At 42.2% G+C, this 24,923-nt stretch overlaps 1 protein-coding gene across 7 annotated transcripts in view; it reads left to right on the top strand.

The window, feature by feature from the left end:
- CDC42 (cell division cycle 42) overlaps positions 1 to 23,085 on the top strand; it is a 47,587-nt gene extending 24,502 nt beyond the window's left edge. For 5 of the 7 annotated variants that reach the window (XM_065574992.1, XM_005281744.3, XM_065574995.1 and 2 more), the window contains exons 3-6: positions 8,324 to 8,396; positions 12,368 to 12,477; positions 12,592 to 12,789; positions 21,070 to 22,508. In XM_065574992.1, the coding sequence (XP_065431064.1) occupies positions 8,324 to 8,396; positions 12,368 to 12,477; positions 12,592 to 12,789; positions 21,070 to 21,159 (471 nt within the window). In that variant the 3' untranslated portion in view covers positions 21,160 to 22,508. Of the gene's footprint in view, positions 1 to 8,323; positions 8,397 to 12,367; positions 12,478 to 12,591; positions 12,790 to 19,535; positions 22,509 to 22,940 lie in introns of those variants that run through there. The other 2 variants (XM_065574996.1, XM_005281745.4) reach the window with 2 other exon arrangements.
- Positions 23,086 to 24,923: the final 1,838 nt, after the last annotated feature.

Genomic DNA, 24,923 nt, shown 5'->3' with positions numbered 1-24,923 from the left:
ATCACTTCCATGAGGAGAGTTTCAGAACTTAAAGCTCTTCTTGCTGACCTTCCTTTTACAGTCTTTATTAAGGACAAGGTGTTCCTTAATACACATCCTAAGTTTATGCCTGAGGGAGGTCAGCCTTCCATCTAAATCAAACCATTAACCTTTCAGTTTTTTTCACGAAATCCTATTCCTCTCAGGCCGAGGAAACTCTCCATTGGATGTTCATAGAGCTCTGGCATTTTATTTGGAGTGTACTAGATTCTTTAGATAAGAATCTCAAACTGGGGGTCGTGATCCCTTAAGGGGTCTCGAGGTTATTACATGGGGCGTCACAAGCTGTCTGCCTCCACCCCAAACCCTGCTTTGCCCCCAGCATTTATAATGGTGTTTAATTATATTAAAAAGTGTTTTTTTATAAGGGGCGTCGCATTCAGAGGCTTGCTGTGTGAAAAGGGTCACCAGTACAAAAGTTTGAGAACCACTGCTTCAGATCTTCTCCAAGACACTCTGTAACCTTTGTTGAAAGATGGAAGGCACCAACATGGTCATAGCTTTTCTACACATTATGCCATCATGCAAGCCTCTCATGATGGCGCCGGCTTTGGCAAATTGGTGCTACAGTCTGTTTAGGTCTCAAGTCATTCCACCTGAAAGGGAACTATTGTTGAGTCACCTACAGTGGAATGTATATGTGCACAATCACTCAGAAAAAAGTTACTTATCTTACAGTAACTTGTGCACAACACATCTCGAAGAACATATACACTCCATGACCCTCCCACCTTCCCCGCTAGTCATAACTGAGGAAGGAATGGAGAAGGAGACGGCGACGGCGCCTCTTTTATGCCATTGCCTAAGAGAAGGAGCACATCCTCCGCCAGGTGGTACTGCTGGCAAAAATCTCCAGCTTGAGTGCACTGAGTGTGCACACACCTACAGTGGAATGTATATGTGCACAACACGTCTTGAACAACAGTTACTGTAAGATAAATAACCATTTTTTCTGGAGCTCCTTAACAATTCACGGTTTGCCGGGCAGCCCCCAGACCCTGCGCCCCAGGCCGGCGCTTCCCCAGCGCAGCTGGAGCCCGGGAGGGGAAGCGCCCAGCCGGGGGCGCAGGGTCTGGAGGCTGCCCGGCAAACCGTGAAGTCGGTAGCGCTTGGGCTTCGGGCAGCCCCCTGGCCTCCGGACCCTGCGCCCCCAGCCAGGCACTTCCCCTCCCGGGCTCCAGCGGCGCAGGGTCCGGAGGCATGGGGGCTGCCCAAAGTCCGTAGCGCTCGGCTCTTAAACAGAGCCGAAGAGTCAGGGGAGGAGCAGAGCTGCCGCGGGAGGGGAAGTGCCCGGCCGGCATTTTCCCGGACATGTTCGGCTTTTTGGCAATTCCCCCCGGACGGGGGTTTGATCGCCGAAAAGCCGGACATGTCCGGGAAAAACCGGACGTATGGTAACCCTACTTAGGTAGACGTTGCAGGGAGTAGTCAGAAGGCTCCTGCAGGGCCCTCAGTCAGCAGAGGGAAGGCAGCAGCTGAGAAGGTTGAGCTCTGGGTTGGAGGTGCTAGAAGCTGATTGACAAACCCTCTGAGAGGAGAGGCTGTGCCCAGCTAAAGCTGGGTTGAAGACAGAGATTGTGTTCTATTTTTAAAGACTGTTATTTGAGACTACCAAGAAAGAGACTGAACTAGGGTTGAGACCTGGGGAGCCATTGTGTACCCAGGGGGCTAAATAAATCAGACCCCTTTTGGGGATTGTTTAAAAAAAAAAAAAAAAAAAAAGTGTGTGGGGGGGGGAAGGGATAGCTCAGTGGTTTGAGCATTGGCCTGCTAAATCCAGGGTTGTGAGTTCAATCCTTGAGGGGGGCACTTAAGGATCTGGGGCAAAATCAGTACTTGGTCCTGCTAGTGAAGGCAGAGGGCTGGACTCGATTATCTTCAAGGTCCCTTCCAGTTCTAGGAGATGGAGATATCTCCATTAATTTAATTTATTTTATACTACTTGCTTACAAAATCAGGCGTAAAAATGCAAAAGTGTCTCAGCAAACTATTACTGAAAAATTGCTTTCTCATTTTTACCATACAATTATAAAATAAATAAATTGAATATAACTATTGTACTTATATTTCAGAGTATGGTGTGTGTATATAAAGCTGTATAAACAAGTCATTGTCTGTATGAAATTTTAGTTTGTACTGACTTTGCTAGTGCTTTTTATGTAGCCTGTTGTAAAACTAGGCAAATATCTAGATGAGTTGATGTACCCCTTGGAAGACCTCTGCATACCCTTAGGGGTACATGTACTTGCATGCACCACTACTTGCAGCAGATGTCAAGAGGGCTATCTACCATAAAAATTCACCGTCTCTTCATTGCATATGGTGATAAGGGAAATTTATTACTGCTCAGTGCGTGTCCAAGTGGATCAGAGTTTGTATTAAAGAGGTCATAAGATAGCCAGCATTCCTGTGCCCGAAGGGCTCATGGCTCATTCCACTAGGGCTAAGACAACTTCAGGGGCTTGACTACAATGTATTCCCATAGTAGGAAATCCATAGGGTTCTACATGGAGCTCAATACATACTTTTAATAAGCCTTATGCCTTCCACTAAGCCTCAAGATATTATGCACATTTGAGAGCAGTGTTCAGTCTTTGTTTATCTAGGACTCCTAAGCTCACCTTTCTGGGGAAGGGTAGCACTGCTTGCTAAATTCCTAGCAGTTATTGTAAGGTAAGTGACCTTACAGAAATAAGAGTTACTTAGCAGTAGCTGGTGGTGGTCAAGATAGGCTTCTGCATGTTCATACTGCCCATCTTCCCTTCTTCCTTGGAGTTCTGTTATTCTCGAGCTTTGAGGTTCAGGGGGAAGGATCCTTGGTTGTTATGTTACATCCCCTTTTCTAGCCTTGCATGCAGCATGTTCAGAGTCTGAAAGTGGGTAGGGTCTGCTTGCAGGAGCCCCAACAAGCACTGCTGCTGGAATATTCCATTGGCCTGCAACTCTACAGGCCCATCTCCCTATAGTGTGAATGCACAGAGGCTTATTTCAAACTCCTGTTAATGGACAGTGACTTTCATTTTTCTTGCCAATGCTCATAGTAATAAAAGAACACCGGCAAAAAATATAGAAATACAACAGCCAGTATTGTTTCTAAAATGAAAACGAGTCATCCATTTGTTGTCAGCCAGCCTTAATGTCTCAAAGGCATTTATAGCTGAAAAAGAAACTTGACTGAGTGCCTGCAAGGCTATTTTCTGCTGTGGTGCCTGCAACAGTGTTAAATGATCAGTTGTGATTCCTGGCAAGGAAACTTTAAAAGCAGCTAAGGGTTCTGTGTGGGATTGCTGAAATATGCTTTCTTACCCCCACTGGTATTTTTTACCTCAGAGGTAGAATCTGGGATGATTGTAGTTATGATGGACAGTAAGTCTCTTCCCCCTCCCCCCCTCCCCCCCAGAAAAAGCATACCAATAAGAGTAGAGAGTAACTGGCTAGACATGACTCATTTAGTCGGTCATATTATTCTAGCAAGAAAAAAGTGGAGATCCTCTTTTGCTGGTTGTGGTCAAGGAAAAGGGAGTGTAAAGCAAGCTGACAAGAGCAGGGATAGTCAATTTTATGTCAAGGTCCAAATTTCTTGAAGGTCTAGTGAAGGTTCAGACTCCAGAGGAAAAACAACAATTATAATAAGTAAAAAAAGATTTTGGCGTCCATTCAAAGGCATCTGGCGGTCCAGATTTGGCCAGTGGTCTGTCTATTGACTGACTACTCTTGGAGTAGAGTGACGGAGAAGGGGGATTGCCACTTTTTGCATACACTTGGTTTTTTAGGCACTGGTGTATGCTGTGAACTCAGACTTTCAGCTTACCCCTGTTAGCTACACTGGTGCAAGTAATGGTTTGCACTGCTGCACTGCACGAGCCATTCATGTAGCTGCAATAGTGAAAACCCCAGTATAGACAAGGCTTTCATCTGAAACTGATGCATTGTCACTATACCAGTGTGGTGGATCCTTTCTCTTTCACTCTATTCCACCTCCTCAGCTTCCATCACTCCCCTCTTCCTAGAGCACGCTCAGCAATAGAAGAAAGGGGAATAGTGCAAAGAAGTCCAAGATATTCACCACCTCTGAGAATACCTTTGCAACAAAGGAGCTATAGAGAGAGTTCCTCAAGAAGTATCTGTGGGAGAGGGAGTAGTGGGGTATGATTCTACCTCAGGTGCTTGCTGATACCAAAGAAGATAGAAGGCCTCTCTGAATCCAAGATGAAGCAGATTCATCAGGTCCCTCAAGTTCAGGATGCTGAGCTTGAAGAGTCATCCCTACCCTGTCCTAAGCTGGCTGTGCAGGTCTTCATCTAAACAAAATGCTAGCCCCCACATCAGGGGTGGGCAAACTTTTTAGCCTGAAGGCCACATCTGGGTATGGAGGTTGTATGGCGAGCCATGAATGTTCACAAAATTAACAATTCATGTTAAGAGAGGGACAACACAGGTTTGTTTCAAAATCAACACTATTAAAATAATTTTGTTGAACAATACGCTGTTAGAAAATTACCTTACTGGGCTGCTTGTTGATTTTTACCACACAATTGTGCTTCTGTCTGAACACAAATTGTATGTTACCCTGGATTCGTTGGGCGTCAGCTTCCAGTCATTGGAACTCATTGAGATTCACCAGCCCCCTGCTCTCAGAATCTCCTCCCACATAGGTCTCAACAGCCCACAATCAAATCGCCTTTGGGTGCTAGGAAAGTCAGTTAAGTCAACAAGTAGCAGACACCTGGGCTTGCATGTTCCAGGCTCTCTGATGGTGCATGAGGCATGTTTGGGTTGTGTAGCCAGAGTAACATGCGTATTCTCACACACAGGCGCGCCGGGCAGCTAGAGCGGGGCAAGCTCCCGACCCCACTCCCCAGCTGGAGTGCTGGGCGGGTGGAGTGGGAGCGCTGGAGGGGGCAGTGGAGCTCGAGGGCCAGATCAAAAGGTCTGACAGCCTGGACGTGGCTCGTAGTTTGCCCACCCCCACTCTACATAGCCATCTGACAGTTGCATTGGAAATATCTGTAATTGTTGGGGGAAAAGGTACTATTGGTACAGAGGGCAGGCCTTTGAGCTATCCATGGCACCAAAGGTGTTCAAAGTGCTTAGCTATGGTAATTACATATCTTACCCTACCTGACCCTTTGGCTCATTCAAGCATGATTCAGCCAGGCACTTGCATACTTATTTCTAGGTTGACATCCTCTGTTGCAGACTCTTGGTCTGCAAATAAAAAGTATGCTTGTTTTATATTGGAGGATATCTTACAAGGAGGAGCAGTTCTGGCCCCAACTCTGTCAGAAGCCTTTCTGCCAGAAGAAAGATCTGAAAAGCCATGTCTGTCTTAAAGAAACCATGTCAGGGAACAGTGTTTTTCCTCACATTGGTGTCTCTGTTTACATATGACTATAAATACCTACACATGAGGCCTCTACCACACTGGGTGTCCCTAAATCACACCCTAAAAATGGACACCTGAGGCTAGGTCTATACTACCCGCCTGAATCGGCGGGTAGAAATCGACCTCTCGGGGATCGATTTATCGCGTCCCGTCGGGACGCGACAATCGATCCCCGAATCGGCGCTCTAACTCCACCAGCGGAGGTGGTAGTAAGCCCTGCCGATAAAAAGCCGCAGAAGTCGATTTTGCCGCCGTCCTCACAACGGGGTAAGTCGGCTGCGATATGTCGAATTCAGCTACGCTATTCACGTAGCTGAATTTGCGTATCTTAAATCGACTCCCCCCTGTAGTGTAGATGTACCCTTAGAGACTGTTCACCAATTCTTCACATCCTACAACAGCTCAGATGGCAGGAGCCCCAGGGACAATGTAATGAAAGCTTTCTTCAGCCCACTAGCTTCCTTAGCAATTATCTCCACAGATGCTTCCAAACTGGGCTAGGAGCCATTTACATGAACAAGAATCATAGAATACCAGGGTTGGAAGGGACCTCAGAAGATCATCTAGTCCAACTCCCTGCTCAAAGCAGGACCAATCCCCAGACAGAATGTTGCCCCAGATCCCTAACTGGCCCCTTCAAGGATTGAACTCACAACCCTGGGTTTAGCATGCCAATGCTCAAACCACTGAGCCTCCCCTCCCCCCAAGAAATCCATGGCCACGTAAATGCACTGGAATGCCTCAAGACAGACAAAAAAGATTCCCCATTTCTGGCCTAGAGGCAAGGACTCTATTGCTAAGCACTGTACAAATAAAGACAATCCGGGCCCCAAAGAGCTTACTTCTTATCAACTTCCTCTCTTTTAGGATATCCTATACTCCAGAGGTATGATCAAATTCTCCATCCCATTTTGGAGTTTCCAGACTTGATAGCATGTATCCTAGGAAGCAGGCTTCCACAGAGCTAGCTTACTCTCTTCAATTTCAAGCAGTCTTGCTACAATCTAGGAATTCCACCCAAAATAAAATTACAGTAAGACATGAAAGAAATTTTCAACACGGATAGGTCACTAATTCAGCTGCAGTACTCCTGTCATCCTTCAATCAATCTGGCTGCCATATCAGGTTATCGTGCTCTAGCATGGAGTTAGCGTTCTTTCATCTCATCACTTTGATGCCTGAAAAGCCTCACACACTTTACTGCTGCAAAAGAACCAGTCCCTCTTTTTGGAACTTTTAAACAGTGCTAACAAAACTGATGGAACCACTAGGAAAATGCTCTTTCCTGCCTGTCATCCAAGGCAGCATTCTTAATAGCCATCACTTCTGTGAGAAGGTTTGATGACCTTCAAGCCCTGATAACTGACCTACCCTATAATTCTTGTGTGAAAGGACAAAGTGTTAAACCATACCCAAAGTTTATTCTTGAAGTGGTCACAGATTTATCTTCTACTGAGACATCCAGTAGCAAGTGTTACCCACTGGGCTTTATGACAGCATGCATAATAGTCACAGTGGTGATCAGCAACCTCTGAGTACAGGGAATACTTATCTGTCCACTTCTGGTTCATCTACTTATAAGGTATTTCAACTACTAGAGGATACAGACCATTATGGAGTTCACTCTGAGTGGCACACTGCTTAATTGTTGACCACCCAATGCCTACACATACCATAATTCACTTGGGAGTAGTACTTGACCCCAAAGAAGGAATTATTTGCCTGCCAACACTTCAGATTTCATCAGATTATAGAAGAAAGCCAAAACTGGGGCCACTTCCCCTTTGTCGTAATGAGGGTGCTGCTTACAATTTCCTGGACCTTTATAGAAAATGTGGTGGTTATAGCAGCGTCTTCTGTTCACACAGTAGCCCAAGAAACATTCCTTCCTTTCTTTCAATGGTAGATTTCCCAAAGTTTTGAAAGGATGTAGTAACAGATATCATAGCAGGAGTGCAATTGGGCAGATAGTTGCTGACAAAGGAAGTGGGGGATTCATATGCAGTTCAGACCTTTAGCAGGATGTCTCCTATGATAGGCACCATCTTGAGGGGATGGGAAAATCGCTAGGAATCTCTTGACATAAGGCTGGTGGTCAAGAAAAGAAAGTTCAAACTATACATTTTCTGCAGCTGAGGAGACTGGCTATGGTTGCAGCAATGCTAGTCAGTATTGGAGGATCAACAAGGATGAAATTAGATAAACATGAGAACAAAGGTTCACAGGGCAATAATAGTTTTCCAGAGGCCAGAAATGATCAAGTCCCTTGTCATGTGGCTTGAACCCTTAATAGACATAGCTTAATTGATGCTTTCCCCAAATTTTAAAATTTCACGGTCATAGAAGCTCATAGTTGAAAATGTGCAATTACATTGTAGACTTGGAAGAGATGGTGGATATTTTTGGCAGCTGAATAAGGTAATTAATTATTTTGGTGCCCAGAAAGGTAGGGAAGGATGGGTGTGTGTAGGGGCAGGGTGGGTGGATACTGGAGCGTCTCGTATTAAGAAAGGTGTATATTTCCTTCCCATTTTGGGCAGCAGTGACTCTGTTTGGAAGTGGAGTGCTTTGAATGTCCCACTTCCTTTGTCAGCAACTAGCTGCCCAGTTGTACTCCTGCCCTAATATCTATTACTACATCCAGCAGTAATGGGGGAACACATGAACTTAATTCTGCTAAAATGATCACACTTGAAATGGTTAATATTGATAATTTACATCGTGTTCCAGAGTTCTTACTCCATTGAGATACTGTTTCAGGTCTGCATGCTCCAGTAGACTTCTCTTTATTAATTTATACTCAGTTCATGTTTGGAAGGATTTCTTTGATGTATACGGGCTTAACTTTTTTTAAATGAAAGGTTAGATTATTGACATACTGTTTTTTTCCCAATCCAGGTGTTTGATAACTATGCTGTAACAGTGATGATTGGTGGGGAGCCATATACCCTAGGCTTGTTTGATACTGCAGGTGAGAATGTTAACTTTTCTGTATTTACACTAACTCTGTAACATTTAGGTACATTTTAGGTACTAGTTACGCACAATGAGTTCCTTGTAGAGAAAACTACTAGTATGCAACAATCTATCTTGCCAGCCATCGTGGCAGACTTATCGCGGTTAATAACAACTTTCCAATTTTTTAAAGGTGACTTGGTAGTATTTTTTTTAATTTGAGCTTGTGCCTTCTTTATCTTATGATGAATAAAGAGTCTGATAGGCTTTTATACTCTTTTCTACCTTTTTAAATCTTAAAACACCCCCGAGATGTCAATTCATTCTTCTCTGGTTTTTCTGGAGGAGCTCTGGGAGGCTTGCATAAACTAGGATAAAAGGTGTTTTTAATTAATATATTTTCAAAGTCCTATCTGCATTAGAGTTCTAAAATGTTAGCTGTCACATTTAAAAAACAAAACTCATCTTGGTCTAGGTAAACCCTGAGATGACTGAAAGATATTTGAACAAAAACCTTTATTAGACAGCTGGGAGTGTTGAATCTTGAATTGAGGGTTCTTTTCAAAATGTTAGCCATTGAAGTTAAATAAGGCCTTGGCTACACTTACCGGCAAGTTCGACGGCTGGAAATCGAACTTCTGGGTTCGACTTATCGCGTCTAGTCTGGACGCGATAAGTCGAACCCGGAAGTGCTCGCCGTCGACTGCGGTACTCCAGCTCGCCGAGAGGAGTACCGCGGAGTCGACGGGGGAGCCTGCCTGCCGAGTGTGGACCAAGGTAAGTTTGAACTAATTCGAAATAAGGTACTTCGAACTTCAGCTACGTTATTCACGTAGCTGAAGTTGCGTACCTTAGTTCGAATTAGGGGGGGTAGTGTAGACCAAGCCTAAGAGTCGTTAAAACTTCTTAAAAATCCTGCCTAAAATTCCTTCCTATTTGTTGCATAATTTTCATTCTTGAGTCCATGTGGTACAGTAATTTTACTAGTTTTTCCAGTAGCCTGTCTTCTGGCCTAGATAGAACCTGAATTTGTAAGGTCAAAAATTTGCTTGTGTTTAGGCATCAACCTGTCGTGCTGCCTTTATCTGTCATAAAGAAGTAAAATCGGCAGGATACATGCCCAATGTTTGAATTATTCATTAAACGTGACCTTCAAAGAAAGAAATGGGTGTCTGCCTGGTTTTTGCTGGAGCATAAAGGCTAGAAAGCTTTATATTTTAAAATGTGTGTTTTGTTTTTACCTCAGTTTCTATGTATGGTCTCCACCGAAATGCTCTAGGGTGACTGGACAATCGGTGATATTGTATACGGGAGTGACTAAAAATTCCATCCTTCTTGCTCAACTTTCAAACTGTTTAAAACTCTGGGTTTTGTTAGCCCCTATAATTCCAATGCCTAAAGAATTCTTGATCTGGAAAAAAGGGTCAATACTGAGGTGTCAAAATTTGCAGATGTTACAAAATTACTCAAGACAGTGAAGTCCAAATCAGACAGTGAAGAGTTACAAAGAGATCTCACTAAACTGGGTGATTAAATTTCATCTTCCATTTTGTTACCCAATGTTGTGGAGGCCAAAAGTATAACTGGGTTCAAAAAAGAATAGGTCCATCAATGGCTATTAGCCAAGATCGTCAGGGATGCAACCCCACCCTCTGGGTGTCCCAAGCCTCTGATTGTCAGAAGCTGGGAGTGGACAACAGGGGATGGATCACTAAATGGCTTGTTTTGTTCATTCCCTCTGAAGTGCCTGGCATTGGACACTGTTGAAAGACAGGATACTGAGCGAGATGAGTCATTGGTCTGACCCAGTAGGGGCATTTTTATGTCATTATGAGGTGAATGAGCGTGAAGATACTTGATGCTATCCAAGACCGTGCTTGTCCCAAAGAGATTAGTCTATCTAAAAGACAATGAGCAAATAGGAACAAAACACACACATAGCAAAGCCAAACTGACTCTTCCCAGTTCTGTTGTTTGTGAACCTACAATTTCAGCACAGTATGTAGTAGATTTGTTGATTAATCCTTAACTATGTAGCACAAACAGTGTAGATGGGAGCAATGAGAAGTAGTTCCAAAAATACACAATGATTCAGATTAAAATAGTGGGGACATTAATGACCTTTTCAGTTAAGTTACTGTATTGCTAGAAACACTGAAGGAAAATGAGGACTGCTCTTATTTAGATCAGTTTATGGGAAAGGTTTGTTGATGCCATTAATGCTCTACAAATTGTAAAATATTTATAGCAAGTCTTTGACTGCATGTTGTGAGGAGTTGTTAATGAGAGAGACTGGAGCTGTTTACCAGCTCAACTCTAAGCTAGGTCAGTTGTACAGAAAATAGTTAACATCAAACAGCAGTTATTTGTCCATGTTGCAAAACCCAGTATAACTGATGTCCTTGTTAAATCTCAGTAATTCAATATTGAATGGGCCTTGGAGACCACCTTTTTTGCCACGAGAGGCAGTTCCATATTAGAACTGATTTGTTGAGGATGCATTAATAGTTAAAGCACAGACGAGCAGCAATCTAGAGATAAACAGGTGACTTTGCTTTCTAAATCTGTGAATCCAGTACCTTTCAACACTTAACTGTTTCTTAAAACACTTCTTTAAATCTGCACAACACTTTCAAAAGACGAGCCTAGGAGCTTAAATTTGTAACTTTGCTAGACACTAAAAGTAATGATTTTAATAAAGACACTGGATTTATAGCTTATTACAGCAATCTGTAACCCATTAAACCCCCCTTTTTATCCTGTGACTAAAGGGGTGTTAACAGGCTACCTCCCCTTAAATGTTCCCTTAGTTTAGCGTAGGTAGTTAGAACATATTCTGTCTGTTCAACCTTGTATTTAGCTGTGAAACTCTGAGCACCTTTCCCAGTCCTGAGGAAGAGCTCTGTGTAGCTTGGAAACTTCTCTCTCTCTCACCAGCAGAAGTTGGTCCAATAAAAGATCTTCCCTCACCCACCTTGTCTTTCTAAAAAGAAAAAGCAGAGATGTTGATCACTTAGGATTAAGTACCAAACTATTGAGTTGGGCAAAATCTAACTGTGCCCTGCAGAGAGGGAGGAACCATCTCATAGCCTTGAAGAAGAGAGCCTTGTGGCATCCCTTTAGATCACATCATCATCCAGGGCCCTCCTTGAGTCCTCTTAAGGCATTTAAGGTGGTGCTGTCATAGGATTTGGATCCTTCATAATCCTAACTACTCCCCCTTAAATCTGTAGTTTCTGTAACAACACTACTATCAAATAGTCTCCATCTCTGCTTCGCTTTTATCTTTAATTGATAAGGCCTTTATTCTGTAATCTGCATCTGATATTAAAACATTTTCTCACCACTCTGACTTCATTTTTTGTATCATTTCTGTAACTTCATTTTTTACTTAAGCTTTTTACACGGGAGCAATGTGCGTTGGTGACACAAGGCTTTTTAATGAACAAAGATGGCTTCCAGCATGCTGTTATCAAATTTTAAGCACCTCTTGTGTGTGGATTCTGCTGTAGCTAGAATTTGCAGAACTGTACAATCAAGAGTAAAGTATTCTAGAGTTTGAAATACTTACGATTTGAAACTTAGTTGTATATGGGGATTCTCCGATTCTTTTTTGTAAATGTTGTGCTTGCATCACTCCAAGGGCAGAGTTAAGGTAGTTTTAATGAGTTATTTCCTTTTGAGTGTGGTGGTGATGCGCTGTGTTGAACTGGGTGTGAAGACTATGCTTTCTATAAATTGTTGATTTTGGTGCCATGTAACATATTTGACATAACTAGATTTCTGCTCTGTTATGTGGGAGTGGGCGGTGGTATTCTCTAATGGGTAAGGTTAAGCAAAATGTCTTTTTATTGGAATACATATTGGATATGCAACTCTTCACCAATACATCCTATAAACATTTGTAATCTGACTAAAAAAGAATCTTTCTCTAGGACAGACTTCTGAAGGTTCCCCTTCTAATGCTGCTGTTTTTCTTTTTTCTAGGACAGGAAGATTATGACAGATTACGACCCCTCAGCTATCCACAGACAGATGTGTTTCTGGTTTGTTTTTCAGTGGTCTCTCCCTCTTCATTTGAAAATGTGAAAGAAAAGGTTTGTCAGACATCTTTCTTCCCAAAGCTGGAGCTGTAGCAATGCTTTAGGTACTGTCATTTGAAATTGCCTCAGGAGCTTGAATAGTAACAATACGTTCTTTGTCCCCTTTAGTGGGTACCTGAAATTACTCACCATTGTCCAAAAACCCCTTTCCTGCTTGTTGGGACCCAAATTGATCTCAGAGATGACCCCTCAACAATTGAGAAGCTTGCCAAGAACAAGCAGAAGCCCATAACTCCAGAGACTGCTGAAAAACTGGCCCGGGACCTGAAGGCTGTCAAATATGTAGAGTGTTCTGCACTTACACAGGTGAGAATCGTCCACTAAACATCTTTCATGGTTATGTTCACTACTCATTTTTTTTTCTCCTTCACAGCTGTGGAGTACAGCTAAATAGGGCAGTTAAAAGGTGAGAGTGCTCTTTCTGCTGGTATGGATGCAAAATGGCTGAGCAGAAAGGAAGTTTCTGAGGAATGAGGGATTAGAAGTGTCACGAAGAAAATCCGAGAATGGCGAGTAAGCACAGTCTAACTAGGGGGGGATCTCATGCCTGGGTTTGTTCTGTGTTGGAGGAACTGCAGTCTAGTGTTAATTATTTAAAGAGTACATTTAAATAGGAAGCTGTGATCTGGACGGTCTGTGTGTTAAGACACAGGATGAAGTTTATCATTGGGGAAAGCAGAGACTTTGCCAAGGTCAGTTTTATTCCCTTTTAAAGAAGGTTAAATTAACACACACCTCCTTTCTCCCCCCCACCCCCACCCCAAGTCTAATGACCTAACAGTAGTCTTGAAAGTCTCTTTCCCTTTCTGTGCAGCCTATGGTGAGCTGCGTTTCTTATGTCTGCCTCCCACCAGAAGCCTAATGTGACACCAACTAACCATGAAATGGCAACTCTAAGACATTACTCCATCCACAGAAATGGAGATAAACAGTGACAGCTATTTATAAAAAAAATAAACTCCAACATGTTTAACTTTAAAGCCAGTGGTGATTTAAGGCCAACAAAATTGAAAATCCTGTGGAGGTCCTAGAGAGTAATCGGCTTCTTTAGATAATTACATAGACCCTAGTAATTTAAACTCCTGGCATGCTTACTCTTAATCGCATAATTATGTTAAAATATTATTAACCTGACTTGAATCCACAGATAGCTGAAAACTGAGAGTTGGCTTCGTATGTCCCTGCCTTACATGCGTGGGGAACTGTAGAAAGATATGAGATACAAAATGTCATGCATTGTCTTGGCCCAGTATCTGGAGTATGAAGCCTTACCTCAGTTTCCTGTATTCTGTAAATCTTGCCTTAACTCCAATTTGTTATTCATAGATTCCAAGGCCAGAAGGGAACATTATGATCATCTAATCCGACCTCCTGTATAACGCAAGTCATAAACACCCCCAAAATAATTCCTAGAGCAGATCTTTGAGGGAAAACAACAAATCCCTTTATTTAAAAATTCAGTGATGGAGAATCCACCTTGACTCTTTGTAAATTGTTCCAATGTTTTTAATTACCGTCATTGGAAAAAATTAAGCCTTAATTGTCTAGCTTCAACTTCCAGCCTTTGGATCATGTTATACCTTTTTCTGCTAGATTGAAGAGCCCGTTATTAAACATTTGTGTCTTGTAAGCAAGGCACCGCTTCACCTTCTCTTTGTTTAGCTAAGTAGATAGACTCAGAGCTCAATCACTGTCAGGCATGTTTTCTAATCCTTTAATCATTTTCGTGGCACTTGTCTGAACTCTCTCTAATTTACCAACATCCTCCTTGAATTGTAGGCACCAAAACTGGACACTGTATTCCAGCAGTGGTTGCTTCAGTGCCAAATACAGAGGTAAAATAATCTCTGTGCTCCTACTCAAGGTTCCTCAATTTATGCATCCGAGGATCACGTTGGCTCTTGGCCACAATGTCATATTGGCAGTTCCATGTTCAGCTGATTATTCACCACAACCCCCAGAGTCACTGTTTCCCAGGAAGATTTAAAGCAAGGTTTTCTGCTCGCTGATTTTAAATTGATTTAAATCTGTGATTTGAATCATTCCATCCTGTTTACAACTGTCCACATGCTGTTAACCAGGTTCTTGTGCATTCTTGATGAACAGCGTGTCTGGGGACTTTTTGTTACCCATGGCAGTGAAATTAGAGGCAACTCCCCTGGTAATCCATGGCATGGACTTCAATTCTTTTACTTACATTTTGCAGGCTTCGAGCAAATGCAAGATAAAATCATTTTGTTTTAAATTACATGCAGCACTGACAGTTGTTGGAGTAAGAACTCAGTCAGTCAGTATCAGAAATTCAACATCCATCAATTTTGTTACTTCCAGATATTGAAATAGAAACTACATACTCAAAACTTCGCAGGAGGAGAAATTTCCATATTTCCTGGGGCTCTTTCCTGCTTTCCTTATATTCTAGAAATGGTAGTTCAATTTGTAAGAAGCTAATTCTGTCTCAGACAATCTGGAAGCTTTTTTCCTCGGGGGCTCCATCCTCTTCCAAAATTCTACTAATGCACATCTTGAAGCTCTCTGAAGATGAGAGCAAACAAGTCTTTACTTGGGAGACCCAAATGCATGCACAGTGGATCCATTGGTAATCTTACTGCTATCCAATATGAGGTTTAAAATTCGTGACCAGTATGAACCAGTGTTGACTAATCATAGAATATCAGAGTTGGAAGGGACCTCAGGAGGTCATCTAGTCCAACCCCCTGCTCAAAGCAGGACCAATCCCCAACTAAATCATCCCAGCCAGGGCTTTGTCAAGCCTGACCTTAAAAACCTCTAAGGAAGGAGATTCCACCACCTCCCTAGGTAACCCATTCCAGCGCTTCACCACCATCCTAGTGAAAAAGCTTTTCCTAATAGCCAACCTAAACCTCCCCCACTGCAACTTGAGACCATTACTCCTTGTTCTGTCATCTGGTACCATTGAGAACAGTCTAGATCCATAGAGCACTGGCCTGGAAGATCTGAGTTTTTATTCCTGGCTCCGTCAGTGGCCTGCTGGGTGACCGTGAGCAAGTCTCTCTCTCTCTCTTCCCCCCCCCCCCCCCCATTGTTAAAATAAGGATACTACAATTGACCTCTTGTAAAGCGCTTTGAGATCCACGGGTGAGAAGCGCTATATAAGAACGAGATGGTGGTATTGTGTTGTGACATTCCTATCAATGGATAAAGATGCCTTTCATGCCTCACCTCTTGTGTCCATGGATTGCTGCTCTTCTACTATCTACTCCTGTAATATTAAATAAAGTAGTTAGTATTTTTTCTCAGGGCTTTGAGAAAAGGGGATGGGATAAATATCTCTTAAATGTAACTACTACTCCCCTGTGTACTAATACCTTGTTCACCAAAATTACTGTTGGTGGTTAGCTGGAGTAAACAAACTGTTTGCTTATGGTCTTTTGTATGACCCAAATACACTTTCGTTGTGCATCTCTAAATTGCCCGAGAATTCTTAATGGAATAAATTGTAGATTGACCAATTTTTTCTTCTCTTCTCCATCTTTTTAATTCCCCATTCCTTTGAATTTGCCCAGCCCCATCTCTCTTCCCTGTTCTTTTTAATTTGCTACTTACTGTATCTTTATTTTTTTGTTCTGTTTTTTCTTTAAATCAGCCACAGCCAAAAATTTACACACCGGAAGCCTGCAGAGGGAAATTAAAGTTCCTAGTTAGCTTCCACATGCTGATCTATTGTATGTAAGTTAAATGTAGAAGGAACCTGACTTTCCCTGAGTAGGATTAGTCTCTCATTCCTTCCTTCAAAGGAAACTCATCAAATCTGGCATCAGGGAAATGGACTAGAATTGTATCGTCCTTGTTGGTTTCCCTTTGCAATGGATTCTATATGTAAAGTGCTTCTCCACTGCTGGCAGTGTGTCATGGCTAGTGACAGACAAATGATTGGGAAACCTGGTGGAGTTGCTTCCATGTGGCAGACAGAGACAATGCTTGATGGATGGGATTTACTCTTTTGAGGGGAAAAACAAGTTTCAAGCTCCAGTGTTTCCATCAAAATAATAGTGAATCATAGGCAGATAAGTTCTGGGACCTTATGAAGATAAACATGCACCTATCTGGTATACACCTTGTGTTGGCTGGATGAGTCTGTTGTACAGCATTGGAAATTCAGTAGCAGAGTTTGTCATATAGGAGGTACAGGGTCAATTCATGGATGTTTCTCCCGATTTGAGAGGAAGAGTAATCTTGTGGTTAACACTGTTCCTAGCTCTGCTAATAGACTCCCTTTGGTAAATCAGTGCCTCAATCTATCTGTAAAAAGTGTGTAATACTTCCCTACGTCATGAGAGGGTTGTGAGCTGCTCGGATACTACAGTTCTATATTGCTGAAAAACCTATTATTTTTTTTAAAGCATGTCTTTAAAAAGTAGGTGTTAGTGACTATGAAGAGGCTACTTAACCTGCTTTTGGTCTGTTGTCTCCTCAGTATATCACTTTTGCAGCCTAATCTTTAAACTGTCCTAGATTTATTGAGTGCTGAAAGGCTCAATTTACCCTAGACCGTGGAGAGGTTTGGGGGGATGGGGATTTTTTTTTAAAACTGGTCTCCTTCCTCTCTCGCTGCTAAGTCAGACTTCAGCATTAACTGACCATTTTGACACATCCATATTCAGCCTGAGTCATGTTTTGAATAAGGATTTCAGGCACGACTCTTAATGGACTACCTTTTTTCTCCATGTCAAAGACCCCTTGATTTGAAATCTATTTTCAAAATAGTTCTGTATCTGCCCTGGTGATGTTAGTCATTTTCCTTTCAATTTTTTTTCTCTCTCCTCTGGTGCTTTTGAAAGATCCACAGAAACAAAAGGAGAAACACACTTCCTTTTTAGAAGAAATGAAAATGATTTTGCACACAATGTTTGACATGTTTATGAAATATAGAGGAGAAACATTCTTTTTCCAGTTATATTTCAGTTGTAACAATCTTAGGTGTTACCTGTAACAATAATAGGCTTAAAAATTTTCAGCTAGAGGTGATTTTTTTCCCCAAAAGGCGACTGTCTCCTTTAATGGATTCTAAGGTCTTTCTCTGCTAGATTGAAGAGCCCATTATTACATATTTGTTCCCCAGGTAGGTACTTACAGACAATCAAGTCACCCCTTAACCTTCTCTTTGCTAAGCTAACTAGATTGAGCTCCTTGAGTCTATCATAGTAAGGCATATTTTCTAATCCTTTAATCATTTTTGTGGCTCTTCTCTGCACCCTCTTTATCAACGTCTTTCTTGGACTGTGGGCACCAGAACTGGACAAAACATTCTACCAGAAATGACAAATAAAATAACCTCTCTACTCCTACTCAAGATACCCCTGTTCATGCATCCCAGGGTTGCATTAGCTCTTTTGGACACAGTCAGACTGGGAGTTTGTTGGGCTGATTATCCACCACAACCCCCACTTTTTTTTTTCAGAGTTACTGCTGCCCAAGATATTCACAGGATAGGAGACTATGGCCTATATTCTTTTTTTCTAGATGCATACACCTGCATTTTGCTTGTGCCCCTTGTTTGAAGTGATTCATATCACTCTGAATCAGTGACCAGTCCCCTTCATTATTTACTGCTTCCCCAGTTTTTGTGTCCTCAGCAAGCTCTAAAGCACAACTAGATATATTCCCATATACACACGTCTAAAAACATACACTAAAGTGTTTCCTAAAACCAGTATTCAAACCTGAATGCTTTTCCCAATCAAATCGGGGGGGGAGAAACGCTTTTCATCTTGGGTGATTGAATTTCCTCCCTATGCACAGATGGTAGTCTCTGAGGAATGAGTTTTACCTTTTGTTTTCCTTTGTTTCTTACCTTGTGAACCTCTTTCTCTGAATTTCTGCAGGTCACACTCATGACAGTAAAGTTAGGCAAGTCCAATTAGTATAAACTAAGCAAGGCTTCTCTTCTGGTGCCCACATGTAACTTCTTAGAATTGTATGGCAGTGAGAATATATTGTAGAATTCCTGTTTCCATAGAGCTAATGCAGTGGTTCTCAAACTGTGGGTCAGGAGCCCATTTTAATGGGATCGCCAGGGCCAGCATTAGACTTACTGGGACCCAGGGCTGAAGCTGAAGCCCAAGGAGCCCCCCCCCTCCTCCCATGGCGGTGGGGATTGGGCTTGTGGTGCAATGAAGTTTGAGAACCGCTGAGCTCTAATGCATGCTTTGTGCTCGGGTGTAACCCTTGCAGACTTCTTAAAGCTTTTGACTGCTTGCTTGATGTTGGATTCCATAGTGTCAAAGAAGCATTCCAATTCTAACACCATTTTTCTGTCTCCCTGTAACTTGAGTGGTTATAATACTTGCTTTAGTAACAGTATAGCTGACTAACTGGAATAAACCATTTCTATAGTTGGCTCTCTAAATGTCAAAATAATAGCACTGATGAGGCATTGCCTTATGTTAAATGACTGAGCCCTTACATTGGAAGAGTGGTTTACCAGGCACAAGTCCTGCTTCCATCCCAGCGTGAACATGCCCAGCAGTCTGTGCTGTAAATCTTCAGTTATTCAGGGGCTGAATTCACATAGCAATCCAGTAATTTGAAGGTACCACTTAAAACTAACTGCTTCTGCAGTAAGTGGGGAACATCAGCACAAGTTTGAAACGCCACATACCTAAAATGCTAACGTATCTAATGTGGATAGGAAAGATATGTATGTACCTGACCTTCCATCACAGCCACATGGGACAAGCTACTTTTGTATCACATTTGTTTGTATGTAAAACTCATTGGAAATGTTCAGTCTAATAGTGGCAGTGAAGATTCTGTTAAGATTCCAGTGTTCTCGCTAACCTCTGCTATGTTTGTCCTTATGGGTGTACACGTCTGTCTTGTTAGTTTGATCTCCTGATCATCTAAATGGTGAATTATTTTCTCCAGGATCTACTTTGTTACAACAAAGTAAATCTGCTTGCTGCTTCTGTGAATTCAGCCCAACTTATCCTTGAATGCTCTTTATCTGCTTGTTTTTCTCTAATCCTCTAACCTGGCTGCTGTTTTTTCTCCTCCCCTCTGTCTTGTAGAGAGGTCTGAAGAATGTGTTTGATGAGGCTATCCTAGCTGCCCTCGAGCCTCCGGAAACTCAGCCCAAAAGGAAGTGCTGTATATTCTAAACTGTTTTCTCCTTCCCCTCTTGCTGCTGCTTCTTCTGTCCCACTACTGTAGAAACTTGATTAAAAATGAATAAAACCATCCTGATTGAAAGCTTCCGTGTCTCTGCTTAACATCTTAGAGCAACCTCTGTATTAGCTTTTGGACTGAAAACAACATATACAGTTCCTTAGTAAAACATTTGTGACCGTGGAACATGAACTGGACTCCTTTAACTCTCCGCTGCTTGGGTTGCCAGATGTGGATAGCTTTACAATTTAGGTTATTGGGGAAAGGGCCTGGGTGTGTCATTTTAAAAACCGAACAAAAAAAAAAATCCTAATCAAGAAGGAATAAAGACATGTTTTATCTTCCTGAGCTCCAACTGGAAAAAATGCACACTTCATTTTCTACTTGAGTCTCTTGTTAACTGTATTTGCATGATAAACATACATGAAAGTGACCTGCAAGTAATGGTGTAATGTGAAGGATTTTCTGGTTCTCCTTTGTGCAGTGAGACTTTCTGTTGCTATTGCTTTGGCTGTCTGTGCTGTAGTGGAGTATTTGTCAGTCCTCGGGGGAAGGAAATATCAATGTATCTGCTACTGCTTTACAAAGATGTTAAATTCTTGCTTTCACTAACACCAGTAGACCGCTACATTTTAAAAACTGATTCTTAAAGCTTGTTAATGTAACATGTAAAGTTTGCCTTTTAATTTCTTGCTTCTGATTTTTGTCTTAGGGGAAAAACTTCAATTGTAGTTACCTTAAATTTTGGAATTAAAAATTGCAGTTGTTTGTATAAATGACTGATGAAGCTTTATTTCTGTTTGCATTCACTGGCTTCAATTTAACATTTATACAATGTTATAGTACCCATTTTGTAATTCTCCCATTTGAATTCTGGTATGGATACCATGCACAGCTTCTGAATTCTATCTGGCTGCTGCTAAACATTTGGTGTGGGGAACAGAAGCTTGATTGAAATATACCAGACTGCGATCCATCTTTGCATGCTTGCCTCCTGTATAACACAGGTGTCATTGCAACATGTTCTGGAATCATTACTATTCTGTATTCCAGAGCCAGCTGTTTCATCTGAATGCAGTACTTTCTGCTTTGTCATTAGCATGTGAAATTCGTTACCCGCAAACTAATCATAAAACCACCATTGATTGAGGCAATTACTTCTGTATTTGTTTTGCTTCTTATGAAATACACTGGTTTGCAGAAAATGGTTTCAAAGGACTACTGTACTATTCTGAATATCAGATACTCTTCTAAAGAACTGCTCAGTACAGCAACACAATTTGGACAAAGCCAAGTTAAGCAAAATGACTTTCTGGAAATTGTAGATCTCAATACTTTATTCACCATTATTGGGGTTTAATTCTGCCTTGGTTTTATTTGTTTTTTATAACAACCCAGAAAATGAGACCGCCCCTTTCTCTCTTTGCCCCTTTTCAGAAAGGCCTAAAGAATGTATTTGACGAGGCGATATTGGCTGCCCTGGAGCCTCCGGAGCCGAAGAAGAGTCGCAGGTGTGTGCTGCTATGAGCGTCCCTCCACAGCCCCTCTGCAAAGCTGATGTTTGATGTCATACTAAAAGCAATGTTTAAATCAAACTAAAGATACAAATTTTAAATTTGTTTTTGCAATAATGACAAATGCCCTGCACTCCCATCTCCCCCACACTCTCCCTGTGTGAGTTGAGAATGTTAGTGTTCATTCCCAGTGCCCTTCCCAATTCAGTTAAAGACTAGTTAATTTTGAGTAATTATGTATTATCAGAAAATACTGATCAGTACTAGTTTTTTATTTTGTTTACTGTTTCTAATTTTTGTTTAAGATCCAGGCATGCTTGTGATGACTTTCTCTGTAACAGACTAATTCTGGGCTGTGTTACTGAAATCTTGTCCCAAGCTGGCAAGACTCTGTTTCATTGACCTTCTGGGGCTATATTCTGTAATCAGCAGGCAGCCTGGGTATGAGCATGTTTCTGACTCAGTTTTGAGGACTGAAATTAAGATGTCCCCAGCTGGTGCTCCTTTTCTAAAAGTTGCCTTGTTATCTCTCCCCCTCACTTTCCTCTGAGCAGGTCAGAAATTCCTACCCTGTCCTTTTAAGTTATGAAACCATTAAAACGGGAGGTGAATTCTTCCTTTCTCTGTGGATGCACCATCAACTTGTATTTAAGAAAATTAGTTTATTGGCAGTGGAGGTGAGGAATGGGTCATTTTTTTTTCTCAAACGACATTACAGGCTTTCATCAAATGTGAAGAAATAACTGCACATTTTTAAGCACACTCAACTTATAGTTGGTTTTTAACAAGAAATAATAAAAAAAAACCCAAAACCACATACTCCTCTCAATCACTGAACTGCTTGGTACGGGCAGGCTTACAAATTACCAGCCTGGTGTTGCTAGGACACTTCTAAAGAGCCTGGGATGTAATAAGGTGAGTTGGGGAAGTGGTGATGGTGGGTGCGTATCCTACAGAACAGTTCAGCATCCTTTTAGGAGGGGTGGAAAAAATAGACCTGCTTCAGTAGGAAAGAACTGCAGGGGAGGGATGTCTAGTGTTTGGTGTGGCACCATAGGGACCAGTTAAGGGGATCCCCTTTATCTACATTGTGCGTGTAAGTAACCCTAAAGCCTGTAAGATGGGTTCCAGTCTAATAAGGATCATGTATGAGATCTTTAGACTCCAGTGTTAATAGGGATTTTCCCAAAACTATATTTTGGCTTGCAGATTCAAATTTTTTTAATACATGGGGAATTCTTTCAGTCTTCCCAAATTCCTAATTCTTGTAGACTCATTAATGTTGAACCAATGCTTTTTCATGTCTAAGTTCTTTGTATATGCATTCTTTTCAGATGTATTAAACATAAAATATCTTCACAAGCCCGCCTAAGGGTAATTTTTCCCCCTGACTCTCATTATGACTCTTTAAGGACTTGCAAACACAGCCAATTTCCCCCCTTTGAGCCCTGCTCTCCAGTTGTGAGTAGCTTTCATTCCATTCTTTACACCTAGTTCCAAATATTTATTCCTCCCATGCTGTCCTCTCTTGTTAATGGTCTCATTTCTATCAGGCTTACTGTATTGCTCACAAAGTAATCCTTCCACATCAGAAAATTACTGCCATAACATCAGGGTCTGTAAAGAGATGCATGCTGTTCTCTTAAACTTAGGGCTGTTGAGATTTTACCATTTAATATTTCACATATTCCAAAATCTTTCGTAAATGAAAAGATGACATCTTTAGATTACTTTTTCTGGCGTGAGATACGATGCTATTACAGAAACTCCATGTTGCTTTCTGTTTGTGCATAGATCTCAGGAAACCAAATATTGTGATGTTCCCCTCGCCAAACATATGATTTGGTTTTGTTAGCAGTTTCTCTCAACTGTGGAGATCAATGAAGTCTTGCAGTGGAAGCATTATTTTGTATTAATGATTAAAACACGTTCCAAAGAGCTTTGTTGAAGATTACTTTTGTTTAAAGAAGTTGAATAGAATTGTACAACAACCTACGTAACAACACTTAAAACCCGGGTGGCTTCCAACTTTTAAGCTTTGCTGTTGGTGTTGCCACTCAGCACCGCTTTTGCAGAATTCAACTTCTCTGATTGCGTAGGAAGGCTGTGCTTCAAGGTAAGTTTGTCAATACTGTTGAAATACTGGCCTTGACATCCAACAAAGGTTGGGGGCTGCAGGTTTCTGACAACCTATGGCAGGGACAAACAGGGACTTGTATTTCCCATGCTGTTCCTCGGACTCCGGAGCTGACCGTGCTCCTGCAGAACATGCCAGTTTCACTGTTGGATTTAGATCACAGAGCTTGCTTGGTTAAAGGCAGGCACTAAAGCAGCAGTGCCCAAACTTTTCCTGTTGTGCTCCCCTTCCCCCCTTCCCAGTGATGGAAGCTGTCTGCACAGCCAAGGCGTCCTCATCAGAGAAGCTTGGGCTGGAGGCAGAACTGGGGGGGGGGGGGGGGAAGGAGGAGGTGGGGCTGGGCTGGGGATAGAGTGCAGCTGTGGCTGGGGTCGGAGCAGGGCTGGGTGATTTAAAGGACCCTGAGCTCCGCTGTGGTAGCGGTGGGAGCCCCGGGGCTCCCAGCCGCCTCTGCAGCTGGGAGCTCCTGGGGTGATTTAAAGGCCCTGGGGCTTCCAGCCGGAGCCCCGGGGCCTTTAAATCTTGATTTAAAGGGCCTGTGGAATTTAAAGGCCACGACTCTTTTGGTTGAGGCCACACCCCCTGCTCAGGACTCCGGAGTACCGGTAAGTCCTTTAAGTTACTTTCACCCCTGATGAGGATGGAACAGGGCCCTGTGTATATGCAACAGTGGGCTAGAGCAGGGCATGTAAGACAGTTTTGGCATCATAGTATGGCACATTTGAGTGCTTTCTGAATCTGTTGTGAATTAGCTAGAGAGAGCCACCTGGTGTAATCTCCAGGCTCAGTTACAGCTTCTGTCAAGGAATGAAGTCCTAAGCAGTGGGAAAAGCTCCATTTTGTACAAAAGGCAGCAGCCTCTCTTGGCAAATGAAGATTTGTTGTGAACCACATCACCCTGATGCTTTGCAGGGTTTCCCTATTGAATAGAGTCCAGATCACTATCTGCTCTGATCGTCAAAGCCTTCAGTGCAGTTGGCCCTAGCACTCTGACGGCTGTATTCCACTGTAACAACGAAACCTGTGACCAGTGCAGGAGGAGGCTTATGAGTGCTGGAGCCAGAATTTTCACTGGAGCTGGACCTAGACTATGACTCTCTGGACCTAGACTGTGACCTGGACCGAGACACACTCTGCAAGAGAGAGACCACAGGCCTTACCCTACTCAGAAGTCAGCTCTTCCACTTACAACTCCCATCATCTTTTTCTTTTAAAAAAAAAAAAAGGGGGGGGGAGTGTGTGGGGGCAAGTGTGTGGGGGCAACAGGCAGGAAACTACTTATTTCTTCTACAGTCTGGAAATAAGGGGAGAGATGCACTTTCTGTTTTTTAAATGCACGAGGAGCTCACAGATATTATGGTGATTAGGAGAATAGATCTATCTAGGTAGGTAGGTGTTGCACCAGTCATCTTCATTGTTCCATGCTATGGCCCCTAGCATATCCAGTAGTGGAATCCAACTAAAGCAAGTTGGCAATTTTACCTATCTCGGCAGCAACATCTCCAATGATGAATCTCTTGAAAAAAAGATCATGAACAGGATACAGAAAGCTTCTCGGTCATTAGGAAAGCTACGTAGCAAAGTCCTGAAATCCCACAACATAAAGTTTTGTTTTTTGAGAGGGTTATCATGTTTTTATG

The sequence above is a fragment of the Chrysemys picta genome, chromosome 21, assembly GCF_011386835.1.
Source record: "Chrysemys picta bellii isolate R12L10 chromosome 21, ASM1138683v2, whole genome shotgun sequence".
NCBI classification, from domain to species: domain Eukaryota; kingdom Metazoa; phylum Chordata; order Testudines; family Emydidae; genus Chrysemys; species Chrysemys picta.
The sequence above is the reverse complement of the archived record's forward strand: the minus strand, read 5'-3'. Positions and strand labels throughout refer to the sequence as shown.